The 17,547-nt window shown below is 34.5% G+C and overlaps 1 protein-coding gene across 2 annotated transcripts in view; it reads left to right on the top strand.

Annotated features, from left to right (window-relative positions):
- The window catches only part of BTBD9 (BTB domain containing 9), a 124,076-nt gene that overhangs the window by 4,656 nt on the left and 101,873 nt on the right, over positions 1 to 17,547 (top strand). For both annotated transcript variants that reach the window (XM_072035703.1, XM_072035704.1), the window contains exons 3-7: positions 3,142 to 3,352; positions 4,501 to 4,864; positions 6,611 to 6,875; positions 9,167 to 9,386; positions 12,940 to 13,059. In XM_072035703.1, the coding sequence (XP_071891804.1) occupies positions 3,142 to 3,352; positions 4,501 to 4,864; positions 6,611 to 6,875; positions 9,167 to 9,386; positions 12,940 to 13,059 (1,180 nt within the window). The remainder of the gene's footprint in view (positions 1 to 3,141; positions 3,353 to 4,500; positions 4,865 to 6,610; positions 6,876 to 9,166; positions 9,387 to 12,939; positions 13,060 to 17,547) is intronic.

Below are 17,547 nucleotides of genomic sequence, written 5' to 3'. Positions count from 1 at the left end.
TTTATCTGCAGTTAGTTAAATGTTCTTCTTTGACCACTGGGAAGAGCCAATACCTGAATTCTCTGATTGGGGTGTAAATGATTATAGAAGATGCCAGAGAGATCATCATAAAGGGTTTTGCTAAGCTGCAGGCAGCATCTGCCTTTTTTTTATTCTATTCAAAACTTTGAATTGCTGGTTGTAATATTTAGCTCTACAGGTAAGCGATGAGCTCATAGCAATTTGCCACAACCAAACCAGTATATTACTATTTACTTCCTCAAATGAGAATTGTGCAGATGGCTTCAAGGGTTGACTGAATTAATACCGCTAAGTAATCCAGGCTGGGAAGCTCTGAAGTCATGTACTATTTAGTTCTACATTTTGAAGACATGACTGCTCTCACAGTGCTGCTTGTTTTGCAGGTGAAACTTGCAATAGAAATTTGTAGTAGGCCAAGTAAATGAATTTGAATTCTTCCTCATACTAGTGTTACCCACTGAAAGCATCTAAGTCACGTACACAGCTTTCATAGACTTGCCAGTTTTCAACTGTTTGGGTCACTCAAGCGTTTGAAAGGTTCCTCAGCCAGAGGCTCATAGCCACTGTTTGAGTCCCATATTCCCAGTGACCAGTAATTCAGAATAATACATTGTACCAGCAATTTGGAGAGTGTTGAACATCTGTGAAACAAACTTGTCTTGCAGCTGACACAAAGGGACTTCTCAATTTCTGCTTTCATCGCTTGGTCTAGTCCCAGGTCTCGGTGTTCGTAAAGACTGTCATCGTGGGATTATTAGCAAGTGTCCCTGGTTCAGACTTGGCGCACTTATTCTTGTGTATTTTTGTTTAGAGGTAGGGTTATATACTCTTGGGAGAGAAGTGTTCTTTTGATTTTATTTATTTGTTTACCTGAAATGGGAACAGTTCCCTTGAACTTTTCACCCTTTTGGCACATGACAACATCCACAGCTACAGCAGGCAAAGTTAGTGTGCAACTAATGGTTTTCCTTTATTTTTTGTAGTCTCTCAGACAGTATCTGGTCTTAATTTTACAGAAAAAAAAAAAGTGAATGAAGACAGCAAGAAATTAGACTGTAGAGTAAGCGGAAGTAAAATAGATTTTAAAACCCAAATGTACCTTAAGTGTCTTAAATGAATTTCCCTAATTAATCAGAAGTGGAGCTAGCAGAAGAGAGAGAGTACGTTTTGCTTGATAATGTGCATGTAACTTGCATGTAATTGGATTGCTTGGCTATTGTGCATAACAATGAAGATCAAGAACAGCAATTACAGACTTGTAAGGTACAGAAGTCTTGAAGGACTATGGAGGCTTTAGATTTGCAACTGAGTAGCAAATGTATTCTTTTGTTTGCTCCTTTATTGTAGTAAAAGGTTTTACATTTTGAGGGCATTTAAATTTCAGTGTAGTCTCTAAACTCTCACATAATTATGTTGTGATAAAGGCTGTTGCTAGTTGCAGCTCGGTTGATATGAATTAAATTAATCTTGCTTGATACAAGCAAACATTGCTGGAAGTGGATCTGTTGTGTAAATGCGTTCATTACAGTGTTGCCTTAGCTAATTTAACCAGTGCAAATCAGTGCAAACCAGTACAGACAATCTGTTGTTATGACAGGAGAAAAAACAAACACACAAAACAATTAAAAAATCCCACCTAATTTACTTGTATGTCAGATAGCAGAGTAACTTCCTGCAGTGTTGTTGTGTTATCATGGTTAGATGGCTTCTCAGGTGCAGTGCTGGTTTTGCTCTGTGATGTCTCCATGGGTGTACAGCTTCAAATTGCAGAGGGAGCCTGAGGAAAGCTGAGGTCTGCTCCCACTCTGGCTGTCATCTGTATCAGCTATTTAGTATGCTGTATTTTTCTCCAGTCTGACTTTCTACTGCTTTTTCTGGTTTAGTTTAGAGCTCTTCGGGATGGTGTTTCCATGGTATCTTGATTTTGGGTTAGGTGTTCCCAGGTGTTATGGAAGTGCAAATAATATTTAACCCTATATACATCTATTTTCCTTTCCTCCTTCCATAGGAGTGACTGGAATAGATGTGTATTTTCTAATTATACTTTTAAAATACAGCTAAAAATGCATTCCTGTCATGAGTTTTTCACTTAATGCGTGTGTTCAGGGTATGGTTTCATTTTCCTGCACACCGTCTTTCTTCAGCACTAAGCATATGCCCATTTTGAAAAGTGGTTAGTCACTGGAGCACAGAAAGTGTCACTGAAAATACAGGTGGTTATTACCTGAAACAGCTAACCTTTTTATTTAAAAGGAATCTGAGGTATAACAATAGAAGCTGATTTAAGACCTAAATTCTCCTGTGGATACTCTTACCATTGAGTCTGTGGAAAGCCTGCAGAAAGGTTGCAGAAATAAGCCAAAAATAACATCAAGACTAAAATCTCTTGTGATTTAAGTAGCAGCAAAATAATTCCATAGAATTGTGTTGTTTTATTAATTAGTAAAGTTTCCTAAATTTATAACTGAGAGGTATTTGAGGTTTAATTGGTTTAATTTTCTTTAAGAGATCAAGAAGGCATCAAGAAAACTGAGTAGAAAGAATAAGAAAAACGTACATTGTAAAGCTTTGCTTTTTGACAGACTTCATCCGTTAATAGTTACAAGTTATCCTCAATTCTTCATTTTCTCCCAGTTCTGCAAGAATGGGTTATAAACACTGCTGGTTTATAAATTTTACTTACTATAAACTCACTGATTTTAGTAGACACTTCAGTGTTAAGACTAAGCTTAATTGGTCAAATAATTTATTTCTCTTTAATTATGTGCATTTTAATTCAGACAAAAAATGGTTTCTAATGGTAATTGTAATTAAAATTGTTTAATTTTTACTTAAATTAATTTTTAATTCATTTTTGGAAGTTTTTTTAAGTAAATGGCTTGACAAAAGAGCAAGGTGATGGAATTCTCTGAAATATTTATTTATTTTTTTTTATGAACAGACTTGTTGATTCAATCTGCACTAAGTCCTGTCATAAATTAACTTCAATTGAAAACCTCTTTGTTTGATTTTCATTGTAGTATATGGAAACTTACACTTTTTCATAATTGCAGCTTGGTCTTTGCCATTTCTAAATATTTGTGCTCTTTATACTCCTAGTTGTTTTCTTTTTCTCTTCAGGCTACCAATATCCCCATCCTTCAAAGATGAGTAACAGCCATCCACTTCGTCCTTACACAGCTGTGGGTGAGATTGACCATGTTCACATTCTGTCAGAGCATATCGGTGCTCTGATGAATGGGGAAGAATATAGCGACGTTACCTTTATAGTGGAAAAGAAACGTTTTCCAGCACACAGAGTGATCCTGGCTGCTAGGTGCCATTATTTCAGGTGAAGTACAGCTTTTTGGCAGGCTCGCAGGAAATTTTCATGCAGATAAGATAAACATTGTTTCTCTATGAACTTTTCAGCGTGTAATCATCTGTCCATTGAGTGTGACCTTTTCTCTGTGAATGTTTCCAAGCACTTCAAATCATTGTGTCCAGATATAAAAAGATAAATACCATGTCATGATGTTATTCTTTTGACCTTCATTAAATTGGACTTTGAAGTTATTTTCACAAATTCAAGAGAAAGGTAACTTCTGGAACAGAAAATTCTATGGTAAAATTGTTTTGATTTCTCAGAGCATGGATAGCATGCTTCTGTGAAATACATTAATTAGAAAGTTTACTTTTGACACATTTAAATTAAGTATTTAAAAAGGTCTGGTTGATTCAGGTTAGAATATTTATTTGTAAACTAGGAATAGTACTAAACCAGCTTTTTTAAAGAGCTGGGCATTTTTTCAATCTAAAATCATCAATCTAAGATCATCACTTTCTGATGATCTTTTTCCTGTTAGTTTTGTCAGAGGGATAAGTTAATAACTAAACCAAGACTGAATGCAAATTGTTTTCAAACTGTGTATCACACTTAAAACAATTCAGCATACCCACATTATTTTTATTATTTTTTTATTTTTATCAAGATTCAGGACATCATCAAGGTTGACACGTGTTGGTTTTAGCAAATGTTAGGATTTTTGATCCTTTATTCGTTACTGTAATCTGACAATGTTTTTATGGTGATGAACTCATTGTTTCACTTGTTTTTTCTGCATTTTTTTTCTTTAACACTGATAGCACTATATTAAAAAAACAAATCTGCAACAAAATAGTTCTATCTAAATGGTATCTGAATTTCTGCTTTGTGAACTATTGCTCAAAACAGAGATGGAGCAAGTGTTCTTTAGGATGAAAGCATGATGCATTAGACTATTATTCTGTTCCTGTGCAGCTGCGTTCAGAGTAGAACTGCGCTTTAAATGCCAAGCATAAGGCTTTTTCTTTTGTAGTTTCTTAATGTGCATCTCCATTCCATCCCCTCTGTTGTAACTTGTCATTTTCTTTCTATTTTTATCTGCTTTTTTTTTTTTCTTTGTTAGTCATGCAGATATTATCAGGATATAAGTTTCTCAAATTTTATCTTTCTTATAGAGCATTATTGTATGGTGGAATGAGAGAATCTCAGCCTGAAGCAGAAATTCCTCTTCAGGACACCACTGCAGAAGCATTTACCATGCTATTGAAGTATATTTACACTGGTCGTGCTACACTACGAGATGAGAAAGAGGAAGTTCTCCTAGACTTCCTAAGCCTGGCACATAAATATGGGTTTCCAGAACTGGAAGATTCCACATCTGAGTATCTTTGCACCATACTTAATATTCAGAATGTCTGTATGACGTTTGATGTTGCCAGTCTTTATTCTCTACCAAAATTAACTTTTATGTGCTGTATGTTCATGGATAGAAATGCCCAGGAGGTGCTCTCCAGTGAAGGCTTCCTGTCACTTTCTAAGGTATATCTTCTGTTTGTATTTTTTTTTTCCCAGGAATGTTAATTTTATCTGTATATACTTCATGATAAAATACTAATGGGGGTATAAAATACAAGCTTATAGGTTTGATAACAGGTGACACGTTATACTAGTGAAATTGAAGCAGTTGGAAGTATTCAAGGCAAGGTGAGGTGAAAATCCTGGTGACCTTTTCTGAACTTTTTAGGTATTTAATTCTGATGAGTCAGTATAGCTAAATATGAGAATATTTTACTAAGTGGGAACAGGTAACTTAATCTTATCTTCTTGGTTTTAATCAGTCCTTGAAGTAGTATCACTTGGTTTCTGAATAACCTCGTGGTTATTAAGTAAAGATAAGATAGCAGAAGGTATTCCATTCTGTTAATTTCTTGATACAGGCAGTCTCTGTGATGGGTGATTTCCTACATTGTAAGCTAGAGTTTCGTGGGGGTTGGTATGATTTATCATTGTCAAGTTCTGATATCATGTAATATGATGGTGTTGTAGGGTGTGAGTTTTGCTGTTGTTTTTTATATGTTGAGTTTATTCTTGTTAGATGCATAAATATTTGCTGGAGTCAGGTGATCCTATGCTACTGAATTTTGCCACTTGCTCTGGAATGGCCTTTGAGCTGGATATAATAGCGGTAAAGTGTTTTCAAGTGGTGAAGCAGCAGAGCATGTTGAATGAATGATAGTTTAATTTTATTTTTAAAAAGAGGAAAGTGTTATAAGTATTAGTGGAAAAGCTGTGATGGGTCTGTTCCCTGAACAAGTACAAGACATTCTGCTCTGCTGACTAACTTACTAGCTGTGTAGGGAAAAGATACATTTCCCCTGCTGTATTCTGTCACATGCAGTTTATTAAATCTGAGCTCTGAGAGCATATTTTCAATTAAAAAAAAAAAAAAAAAAAAAAAAAAGCAGATGTCATTCATTAGGAAACATGTACTTTCTAAAATCTTTATCACAGCCAATCCTGGCATGTAAGAGAGACTTGTCCTTTTCTGAGGCAGACTCCTTATTATTGTGCTTGCTAAATGAAAATCAAAAACCATTCAGTTCTTTTTGTTCTCGTTATACTATTTGTTGGTTATTTGTATGAATAAGGGTCAGTCAGGTTTTTACTTGATGATACCAAGTTGGTCCCAGGAGAGAGGGGCAGGGAAAAAAAAAAATGCTCAGGTAGTTAAAATAGTTTAAAAAGGTGACTCCAAGCCACAGCTGATTTTTTGCATCTGTTACCTTAGTCAGCCTAAGCTTAAAGGAATGCTTTGAACCATACTAGTAAACCCCCGAATGAGTTCTTATATTCCTAATTATCTTAAATTAAGGTATATAATTTAATATAAGTTGGAATAAAATTGATTTGAATAGTTTTTCCTTTGTCTTATTTCTCATAGTGGATTAGTATTATTTCTTAATATATACATAAGAAACTAAAACAAGCCATAAATGCAGTACTGAAACTGAAGATTAAGTCTAGTGGAGGAGTTCTGTTAGTGCAGTTACTATAGACTAATAAAATGTTTTTGTATCTGTGTGTTTGTGTATTTTGAATCTGATAAACAAGATTCAAATTCAGGAATTTTTAGGGACTTTTGGTTCTACTGTCGGCTTATTGTTTCAAGTAGTCACGCCTTTTTAATAAGTACAAGATAAATGATCCATTAAATTTAAAAAAGAAATAAATAAAGTATCTTAAAATACAGCTGTTTTTTTTTTTTTTGTTTGATTTCTTTTCCAGGCTGCTCTTCTAAGTATTGTATTGAGGGACTCTTTTGCAGCTCCTGAGAAGGATATTTTCCAAGCCTTGATGAATTGGTGTAAACATAACCCCAAGGAAAACCATGCTGAAATTATGCAAGCCGTGCGTTTGCCACTAATGAGTCTAACAGAACTGCTAAATGTTGTAAGACCTTCTGGGCTGTTGTCACCAGATGCCATCCTAGATGCCATTAAGATTCGTTCTGAGAGTCGGGACATGGACCTCAACTACAGGGGCATGTTAAGTAAGCATCTTTTTTTTCTTCTCTCTTATTTAGTGATTGATGGACTATAGTTGTCTGGATGATGTGGTTAATGTGTTCTTTGAGCTTTTGCCTATTGCTGTATGTTTTTAAAAGGCTTGCATAATGAAATGTCTTGTTATGTAACATTCTTGACTTTGTTGTTCCTCAAATAGGAAATAACATCAGTCAGCATATTTTCTCTTTTTTTTTTTTTTTTTGCCTTGGGTATTGCTCAAACATGTACATTGTTATAAAAATGTATTTTCCTTGAGGAAATAGTATTTTAATAGAAAATCCTTTGCAAAAACAATAAACAAGAATGCTTTGGCTGTGGGCTATATGGAATTTCAATGATTTTATGTTGATGCTGACTTGTTTTCTAGGTCATTAAAATTTTCATACATCTTTTCTCCAGTGTTTTTGATTTTTCTGTTATTTTTTATGTATTTGCCCAAATAATCTAAAAAGGTCTTCCAAATTGTGTAAGGGAAGTATAAAAAGCATGAGAAGCCTTCTGTTTGACTTCTTATCCGTGCTGTCTATTAATTCAACAGGAATATATGATGCTGAGCTTTTTAAAACTACTGTTACTTTGCATACAACATGGGATATATAGAAAGTATTTGTCCCACAGCAAAGAATAACATTAAATATGCTTTGACAGCCTGCACTGTAGTCTGTCAGTCATTCAGGATGAGCCCTGAAAAAGAGAACTGATTTTTTAGCACTGCATCTTCCCTTATAAGTTAGATATTAATATTTAAAAATCTGGGTTAATATTAGGATACTGTAAAAATCCTATGATATGGGATGTTCTGTTGACAGTCTATTAGATACATTTTATAACGTTAAATGGTGTCTCCTGACTTCTTTTTCTGCTTCCTTACATCTCAATAACGTGTTCCTAATCTCAGAATTTCTAGCTTTGTCAAAATCACAGCTTTATAAAGAATTGAATTTCTATGTTGTTTTAATACTAGTTCAAACTCTTGGGACTTTGTGTTTGCGGAAACATTGATGGTTACTTGCAATTTCATAGTTGTATATTAGTGCATTTGATGTTTTTATGTAGTAGTAATAAAATACAGTTAAAGTTTTATCACCTCAAATCCTGTTCTTTAGATAACAGAAATAACGTTCTGTTAGAATTCATACTTCTCTTCCCAACGTGCTTCAAGTTCAGGGCAGAGTTTCATTTATTAAATTTTTTAACATTGAGATCCTGGTTTCCAGGTTCTGTCCTGAAACAAAAGTGTTAACAATATCTTTTTAACAGGGTGGTTCATCAGTGTGGTGTTTTGTAGTAGAGTTAGGGATTGTTATCCCCAGTTGTCTTGATGGGAGATTTGTTTCTAGGATAAACATGTTTATTACTCTGAAATGCAGGCATAAAAGGCTTGCTTTAATGTGTTAGTTCAAAGCCTAAGAAGCCAGTAGGAAATTTCACATAAACTTCACTAGTCTTTTGGTCAGGTTCATTTAGCTTTGCGGAGTACGGGGAGCTTGTATAGATATCAAAATAGCTTGAGATATACTCTATATACCACTCTGCATATTCCATCAGCTATACCTCTCTGCACATTCATAATTCCTCCACCATGTCTTTAATGTGGTTTTAGTTTCCTTTTCCCCCTTCTCTCTTCCCTTCTTCCTCTCCCCTTCCCCCCACCAAAAAAAAAAAAAAAAAGAGAGAGAGAGAAGGGGATCAAAAAAGGGATCAAATGTGATGAGAGGTATAATGAAAGGCTTACTATGAGAGAAACTAAATAGACCAAAAATTTCAAACCAGAAGGAAAATGACAGTTGACTAAGGAAGGCATGCAAGAATTCTATAAAATCATGAAAGGCACTAAGCATATAGGGACGATGTAGTAGTAAATGATCACTACTTTTACCATGCAAGGACTAGGTGGCATCAAATGAAATGGAAGAACAAAAAATTCTAAAATGTGTTTTCAAAATGCCTAATTACCTTGTGGTCATAATTCTATGTTATAGGATTGTAAAATAAAACAGCTTTTATTAAGGCAGTGAAAATAATTTGTGAAATATACTATTCTTGGCTGGAAACTGAGCTGTGGAGTGCTGGAAGCAATGGATTTACAGGGGAGGTATTACTTTGCACTGGCTCTGGTTTTTTCTTCTTTCCTTGAGCATGTGTTTGTAGCCACCATTGCAGAAACGATACGGGCAATAAATCTTCATTCCGACCTAATACAGTTGATGTTCAGAAGATCTGATTTGCATGATGAGAGTATAAGTACTAAGCAGTTATTTCTGTTTCTTCTTAGTACCAGGAGAAAATATCGCAACAATGAAGTATGGAGCCCAGGTTGTAAAAGGGGAGCTGAAGTCTGCTTTATTAGATGGGGACACTCAGAACTATGACTTGGATCATGGCTTTTCTCGACACCCAATCGATGATGACTGCCGTTCTGGTATTGAAATTAAACTAGGCCAGCCATCAATAATCAACCACATACGAATACTGCTGTGGGACAGAGATAGTCGGTAGGTGCCAAGCTAACATAAAAAAGGAAGGCGATGCATTTTTTTTTTTTTTGTGATAACACATAAATGCAAATTATTCATAAATGTTTTATAGAAACAGCATGATACAGTGTTGGAGATGGCAGTGACAGGTTTTATTTGAAAAGGCTGGTTTTTAAATAGAGTTTTAGTTACACTACAGACTTTATTTTGCGAGACTAAAGTGTCTCGTAATACTTCAGTGTGTTCTCATTAAATATTTTATATCACTATTGGAAGCTTACGTTGTTTAAATAGTTTTAATTAATAACACTTTAATTAACAGCTTTAATTTGCTTTTCTATTTGCCATTTAATATCCACTTGCTCTAATTCATGCCACTTAACTCTAATTCTTTTACAGAATATTTTCAGATATTATGTCCTAGACACTAAAAGAATGTTTGTTTAAAGTTTTTCAATATCAAAATTGTTAAGAAATACCATATTTTCAACAATAAATCAGAGAATAAAAAATTATTTAGAATAGGATTTGCCTGCTAACTGCAGTAGTTAGTAAAAGCCACTTTGTAGCAGGACTGCTAAAGTATGAATTATCATGGATGCCTTAGCCAATTTATGCTCAGCTTCTTTAGATTATTATGGGACGCATGAAAGATCAAATTATGTGTACTTCAACAAATGAATGACTGTTTAAGTAGCAAAAAGAATATTTCAAGGCTCTTTTTATCTCACAAAAGTAATATATTCATTTTATAACATGCCATCACAAAAATTTTGCAATTTAGAAGACATCTCATGCAGGCATTTATAAGCAGTTTTCTATTTAAATGAAAACAAAAGCCAAAACTATTTATACTTTACCACCTTTCTGATAAGAGGTTGATTTTTTTTGTAATTTCAAATTAACAGTTTAGAATTGCAAAACAGTTATATTTTGTTTTCTTAACTAAGCTGTGTTATTTTAGAACAGGAAGCATTCTACAGATTTTTATTTTTACCTTTTTTGTAAATTAAAATTTATTTAAAATATGGATTACAGTTACTAATCATTCAAAACAAGCTGCATTAACTTACAGCGATTTATTTTTTTGAAGTTCTGATTCAGTTCACCTGAAACTTGAACTTCTCTTTTCCTTTTGGAAAGAATGAAAATTGAACTTTCAAAGGCCCAAGGTACAACTTCACACAATATTAAACTATTTGTCACAGAAGATCAACTAAGAAAACCAAGTATTTAATAAAATTTTAAAAAATATTAGAGCTATTAGTAATGAGTAGTTCTCTTGCAATTTTCAGAGAGCTTGTAACTGGTAAGATGCCCCTCGTCTGCAAGGCATATATCAGCTAGCAGCTGATAAAACAGGGTGGAAAAAGCCTTTGGAAAACTTATAAAGGGTGGCTTTTTTTTTTTTTTCCCTGCTGCTTAGTGTCATGTGACACCTGAACTTTGTAGAGCAAACCATTGTTGGTGGCAGAATTGGACAAGATGAACCTCTTTTTGTCTTCATAAAATACTGAGGCTACAGTGGTTTACTGATTTCATATCTAGTTTGTGTTATCCTGTGTGGTTGTTCGTTTGTTTTTTTTTTCTTTTTTTTCTTTTTTTTTTCCTGTGGTAAATCTCTTATTGAGCTTTCTTTTGCTTCTTATTAGGTAGGATACCTGAATTGTCTTTTTTGTTTGTTTGTTGTTTTCTTCCAGTAGCTCAACTGTCTTAAGATAAATGCAAAAGGAAGCATTTATAGTACTGTGCCCAATTGTGGGCTGTGTCCAGTATATTGTTAATATACTGGAGTGAGTCCAGCAGAAGGGCACCAAGATGATAATTGTTTGAGCATGTGATGTATAAGGAGATCCTGAGAGAACTTCTTCCATTTTGAGAAGAAGAGGAGGGATGTTATTGCTGTCTTCACCTTTTTAATATAGGGCTAGGCTCTTCTTACAACTGTGTACTGAGAAAAGGCAGTGGACACAAGCAGCAGTGAGGGAAATTCCTATTAAACATTAGGAAAAAAAATCATAATGAGGGTAGTTAAACTTGGGAAGGGTTTGCACAGAGAAGTTCTGGATGTCAGTCCTTACATGTATGCAGAAATTAACCAGCCAAGACTCTAAGTAACCCACGCTGTTTGGCATTGCTTTGACTGTAGGGTTGGGAAAAGTTCTAGAGATCCCTTCCAACCTATATTATTCTTTTGAGAATTGCCAGCCTCTCATCTACATCTTTCTCACGGGATACATAAATATCCTTTCTAAGGAGATGTTTTAGCAACTGTACAAGTTTACTGTGGCTTCTTGTTGAACATCTTTTTAAACTACTCATTAACTTCAACTGTCTCTGTGAAGGTTTAGCCTATTGGGTATCTTTATATAGTGTACATTCGTAATAAAAATAAATACATGCTTGTGTGTTTTGCATCTATAATTTAGAGGTGTTATTAACAGATGAATCTTAGATATAAAAGTGCAAAGGAGACTAGCTGTACAAATTATCTGCAAAAAAAATAGCCATCTTTAAGAAAAGATAAGGCATTTTTTAGATAATTTTTGTTTGCTTAGAACCTTGACTCCCCCCCCCCCCCAAAAAAAAAAAAAAAAGAAAGAAATTTTGTATATTGGTTACAAATGTACATTGATCTCACTGCTCAAACTCTGAAATGCTGAAACCTAGTTTGGTCAAGTATACACAGGCTGGTAATAATCATGTTGCTGAAACACAGTGTGTTTATATGGGTTACGAGTATTACGCATCTGATTACTATGGATGTGAAAGCTGATTATGAATTGACATCTTAAAGACCTTTCTAGGTGCATAAATTGAAACTAAATGTTACCTAGAGGAGAGTTTGGAACATAACATGTGAGGCATCCACCACTCTAAGCCCCCGTGGGGGGGGGAATGTGTGTGGGGGGAAGATTAGTAATTGAAAGTAAATATAAACAAGAGGAACACACATTGTGTTGTAGATATTTTTTGTTTTTATTTTTGATGAGGTAATTAGGTAATTTTGGGGTGTATAAGTGATGCATCACTGGCTTAACAATGTATCATAAACAGCTGGGATGGTCAAAAGTGGTCAAGAAGAGCTTGAGTGAGAAAAAGATTATGCCACAAAGTAAAATAGTCCTCTTCAAGGAAAACATTTCAATTTGCTAAATCTTTTTGGATTTTCTTCATTCATATGGCAATAGAAATACCTTCGTCACTGGTGTTTTAGATTTATTCTGTGAAAAAAGAATACAAATTAGTATTTTATGGCTAAACATGACTGAATTTGAAAGTTTTGATTGCATTTTTTGAGAGGTGAAGGTCTTATTTGATTACAGCAGACTGTGGATGTTGGGATGTTTTAAGTCATTCTGAAAACAGCTCTAAATATAACTGCATGTGAATTTATTTTCAAAGCTAGTTTGGAATAGGAATCTTTCTTAGAGACTTTAGACACGGGACTGTGGGTAAGCCTTCTTTTCAGCACAATTAAAAATCGAGAAGAAATTGTAGAAGTTAATACCTAATATGTGACTGCTTGTATTGTAACCATTATTATTTTTTTTCTCCTGACAATCGAAAGGTCTTATTCCTACTACATTGAAGTGTCCATGGACGAGTTAGACTGGATTCGAGTTATCGATCACTCTAAATACCTCTGTCGGTCCTGGCAGAGCCTGTATTTTCCTGCCCGTGTCTGCAGGTTAGTTCATCAATGTAACATTGCATGGCTGTCATTCGATAATGTAGACAGCAGAATAAGTTGCTGGATTTTGCTGCTATATTATGTATTTCTGATGGTGTATGGTATACACAACTTTCATAAGCTGTCAAAAAAAAATCCCAACACTTGTCTGTCTTGCTTTTTAATATAAATAGTTGATAAATTACAGGCATCCTGTTTTGAAAACTATGATTCTTCTACCTCTGGCCTTGTATCAATTTTTTCTTTTTACTCTCTTCTTTTTTTAATTATTATTTTGAGTCATACTCTCTTCCTCTTGCAGCTGCATTCTGACAACAGTGATGTTTTTTTTTCACTTGGCAGTCAAGGAATGATGTTTACTACCGATTTTTTTTAATGTTTTTAAATACTTGCTATACAACTTGGAAATGTATTTTCTATATTTTACATGTTTTCTGTTGTTGCACTGAAAGAATATGAAAGTTATGAAAGCGAGAAAGAGGAGAGTTAAGATTAAGGAGGTTTGAGCAACGATATGTGTAAAACAAAGCAGCTAGGTGGGCTTAATCGTTATTGAGGTGATGATGTCTTTTTGTTGGAGGTGCTGGTAATTCTGGAAAAAGCTTGTGATCACACTGAAGCTCTCCTATCCAAAAATTGTATTGAACTTGTTAACAGAGAAACCGTAATCTGTAGATTCCAGAGATGTTATGATCACTATGCTTTGTATCATAGACCCAGTGTTGTAGTGATTAGTCTGTAGACACAGATGTCTTAATCATTTAGCAATTAATGGAATCACCAAGGAAGGGAAGCGCTTTTTTTTTTTTTTTTTCCCCTCAAAGAGTGGCCTCTTGCTCTGATCCTTCACTGCTCTGCAACATGGAATTGCAGACAAACTGTTGTAGTGTATGTGGTAAAATTCTAGTGGGTTGTTTGTGTGCCCCCTTCTCAGGTAACTTTTTCTCAGCTTCCCTGTTGCTTTAGTAATCTCATACTAAATGTAACTGGCTTCAAATTTATTTTTCCTGATGCAGGCAAATGCATCTTCACTTCTTCCCTGCAAGCTCTATGATTCTTGTTTTACTGTTTTCTCACTCTGAGATTGCAGCTGTCCTCTGTATCTCTGTCTGATAAGTCTTGCTTAAAGGTGTCTCTGTTAAATCATCCATCAATAATGAAATGCCTCATGGAGTTTATAGGTGTGTTTTGTTTTGTCTTGTTTTGTTTTTCTTGTGACCTTAGCTTAGTACAAAGTGGACAGCTTGTTACTCAGGACAGTGATTTTGGATTCCATCATGTTAACAAAATTTGAAGAGATCTAAGGTGGTGTGGCAGGACTTTTCTTAATCTTCTTTCAAAAGGACAGCCATTCTATGACTTCATCCAAAGACTTGTCCAAAATTGATTTTCTATTTCAACATTAGTTTGTCTGCTTGTCATAAAGCAGAGTTCTTTATAGTATCACTGTATAGGATGACTTTTTGAGGAGTAAGGGAGAACTGGAGAACTAAGTTTATTGACTGTGGTTTTAACATACACACTGTTTTTCAAAACAAGGGAGTGGAATGTGTCAGGTTCTGTAGGTGTTGTTGAAGGACAGTGTGTTTTTGTCTGCTACACTAGGGCAATTGTTCCAACATAGATTAAAAAGAGGATATTAGCCCTGAAATGCTAGGCAACATTAGTTTCCTTTTTGAGTCATCTTTCATATAAGTATTAGTTATGCAAGGTGAGAGCTGTCAAGAGCCGAATTAATGTGTTCACCTGAGTTTTAAGGAGCTCTTCAAGCATTTCATTAGGCAGAAAATGTGAATGTATATTCTATTTGCATGTATGCAGGGTTGGATTTTTGTTTGTTTTTTGAAAACCTTTCATTTTTCTCTTAGGTGAGTCGCTATCTATTTTCAAATCTGTAGTCAACGTCTCTTTCACACTAGCTGAATGAAAAATATGCAACTTTCTGGCAGTTGATGAATAAAATACACACAATTTATATCACAATGAATTAAGACCAATTTAGTGTGCTTGATAAGTTATTTGTTACATTATGTGTATTGCAGCCTTTACCATGATTGATTTTTGATATATGAAGCATTGTGAACATGTATCCACAATGCTTTCAGAGTTAGGGGCATTACTGTGCTTCCCATGAAAAATAATTTGTGGGGCATTGGTACATCAAGTGAATGTTAACACCTCCAATGATCTTTGAATAGGCAGTGCTGTTTCGTGTTTTAGCCTTTTCGGTTTTTCATCCTTTCAATTTTGTTTTGCAGTTTCATCTTTGTTCTTTGTCCTAGATCACAAATTTTGAAAACCTCTTTAAAGCAATTACAAGAAAATGAAACCTTTGAGAGATTCCAAATCAAATGTAGCCACAAGGTGTCACTGTAATAAAAGTCTAAGATACGTAGTTTTTCTGTGTGTAAACCCTCGAGTGAAAGTGTTATTGCTAGTGTATGCTGTGATTTTATCCTAAACTTTCCAGGTTTCTGGAACCATTACGGTTTGTTGTTCTTAGCTGTAGAGAGAACCAGTACAGAGATCAAGTCAGAAGGAAATTCTCCATTAGCTTTCTTATGTTTAATCTGCCACTAGATGATGCTGAGTTTTAATTGTGGGAGTAATGGTCCAATTTAAATTCGGTCAGTAATACCAGAATGTGAAAAAGATTGTGAAAGGGGGAAAAGGTCAAATTTTATCTGCATTTGCTATTTCTTTATTGTCTTAGAGAAATACTAATTGTAGAAATTATTGAAATAGAAATTGTTTTTCTTCTTGAGATATTATAACGTGACTAATTAAAATGAAATATTAATTATTACTACATAAATTCTTGCTCCTAAAACACGTTTAAAAAACAGAACAAAAAAAAATGGTAGAGGACTGTAGAAAAACCCTGTAAATGTGGAAAATGTTTTGCACTTTTTTGGCCTCTTTAAAATTTGTTTTAAACTGAAAAAATTGTTATTATAGCAGTACTAATTCAACCTGCTAGTATTAGAATATATCTAAGTACTTTGTGTTTCCCTTGAAGTACTTAGCTGCTATAGAAACTATAGCGTAGAAATACTTTTACCTTAGAAGGTAAGATGTGTATTACATGTATTTATCAGTGCAGAGGGAATATCTTCCCTTTCCTTTTATTAAGCAATGATGATACTGGGTGTTTTTTGTTCAGTGCCTCAAGAGTTTTTGATACTAGTGATTACAGCATTTGTAATCCTCGGCCTGAGTGCAGGCAAATAAAATTACAAGCCCTGTGTCTCCTGAGCTTTTGGTAGGGAGGGGGCCTATATATATATAAAAAAAAAAGTGGAAGTTTCAGTAGGAAAGTTCTAAACTAAGGAATGTTGGTAATCGTGACCAGTTGTTTTGCAGGTAGAGGCATGCTTGAAAACAACATCTCTTTGTGTAGGTTAGACAGTTTTAGTTGTTTTTCCTTAATTCTCTTCTTGGCCAGACAGCTTCAGATACGTGTCCTTAATAATAGTGATGGTGCAGTTGCTTCATTTTTTCTTCTGCTTTGTGAGTCACTTGCTGAAGTTAGCTAATGCTTAAGCTGCAATGTTTCACTTCCAGCCTTACCGGTAGATCTGTGAATTCCCTATCTGTAGTAGATATCTATTTTGCAGTGTTCCTTTGCTTGATGGAAATGCAATGATAATAACTTGCCAGACGACATTCTGAATATGGTTCAATTTAAGAGCATGCTGAAACAAGAGAAAAGTTAACTCTTGAGGAAGAAGCAGTTGAAACACTTTCCTGGGTACATAAAATAAACATCATCTGCAACTCAAATTCAGCACTAGCTTTTTTAAGCAAGTAATTCTTCCTCCTCCCTATACATCCACCGGTAGAGAAGGCTGGTGTTTACAAAAAGCACGTAGACATCTAAAAGGGACTGTTGAACACTGTTTTAACTTAAAATCCAACTCTGCTACATCACTGACCTAACTGAAAAACACAGAGCAAAAGTTGTTGGCAGGAGCTTTGGTAAGGCATTGAGAATGTCCAAAAACATCTGGAAAAATAAGAGGAAAAAAAAAAAAAGACTGCCATTAATATCCTCATAAAATGTCTTCTTATAAATGCAATGATTAATCTTGGCCAACTGAAATATCTTTGCCTTAGTTACCGCACTTGAGAAATATAAATGGTTACATAGGCAATGTGTTAATTTGATTAGTTGTTTTATTTGTACTGTGCTTTGGGAAGCATTTACTGCTGTGAAAATATTTTATTTCTAACTGTGCAGATATGCTGACATTTCAGAATTTAGAAAAAAAAATCTTGCTTGGCAAGACAAACAAGGTTTTCTTCATCTCTGGATAACTGAATTCTTAAAATCTTTTCCAAATTCACTACTGTATGCAGTACAGTGATAATGTAATGTCCAAAGATAATTAAAATATGTTGTTGTGTTGTTTGTTTTTTTAAATAGTATTAAAAGAAAATACTTTCGAAATGTCACTCCAGACCTTTGAGGGTTTACACTGCTAT

The sequence above is a fragment of the Anas platyrhynchos genome, chromosome 3 (assembly GCF_047663525.1).
Source record: "Anas platyrhynchos isolate ZD024472 breed Pekin duck chromosome 3, IASCAAS_PekinDuck_T2T, whole genome shotgun sequence".
Lineage (NCBI taxonomy): Eukaryota > Metazoa > Chordata > Aves > Anseriformes > Anatidae > Anas > Anas platyrhynchos.
The sequence above is the reverse complement of the archived record's forward strand: the minus strand, read 5'-3'. Positions and strand labels throughout refer to the sequence as shown.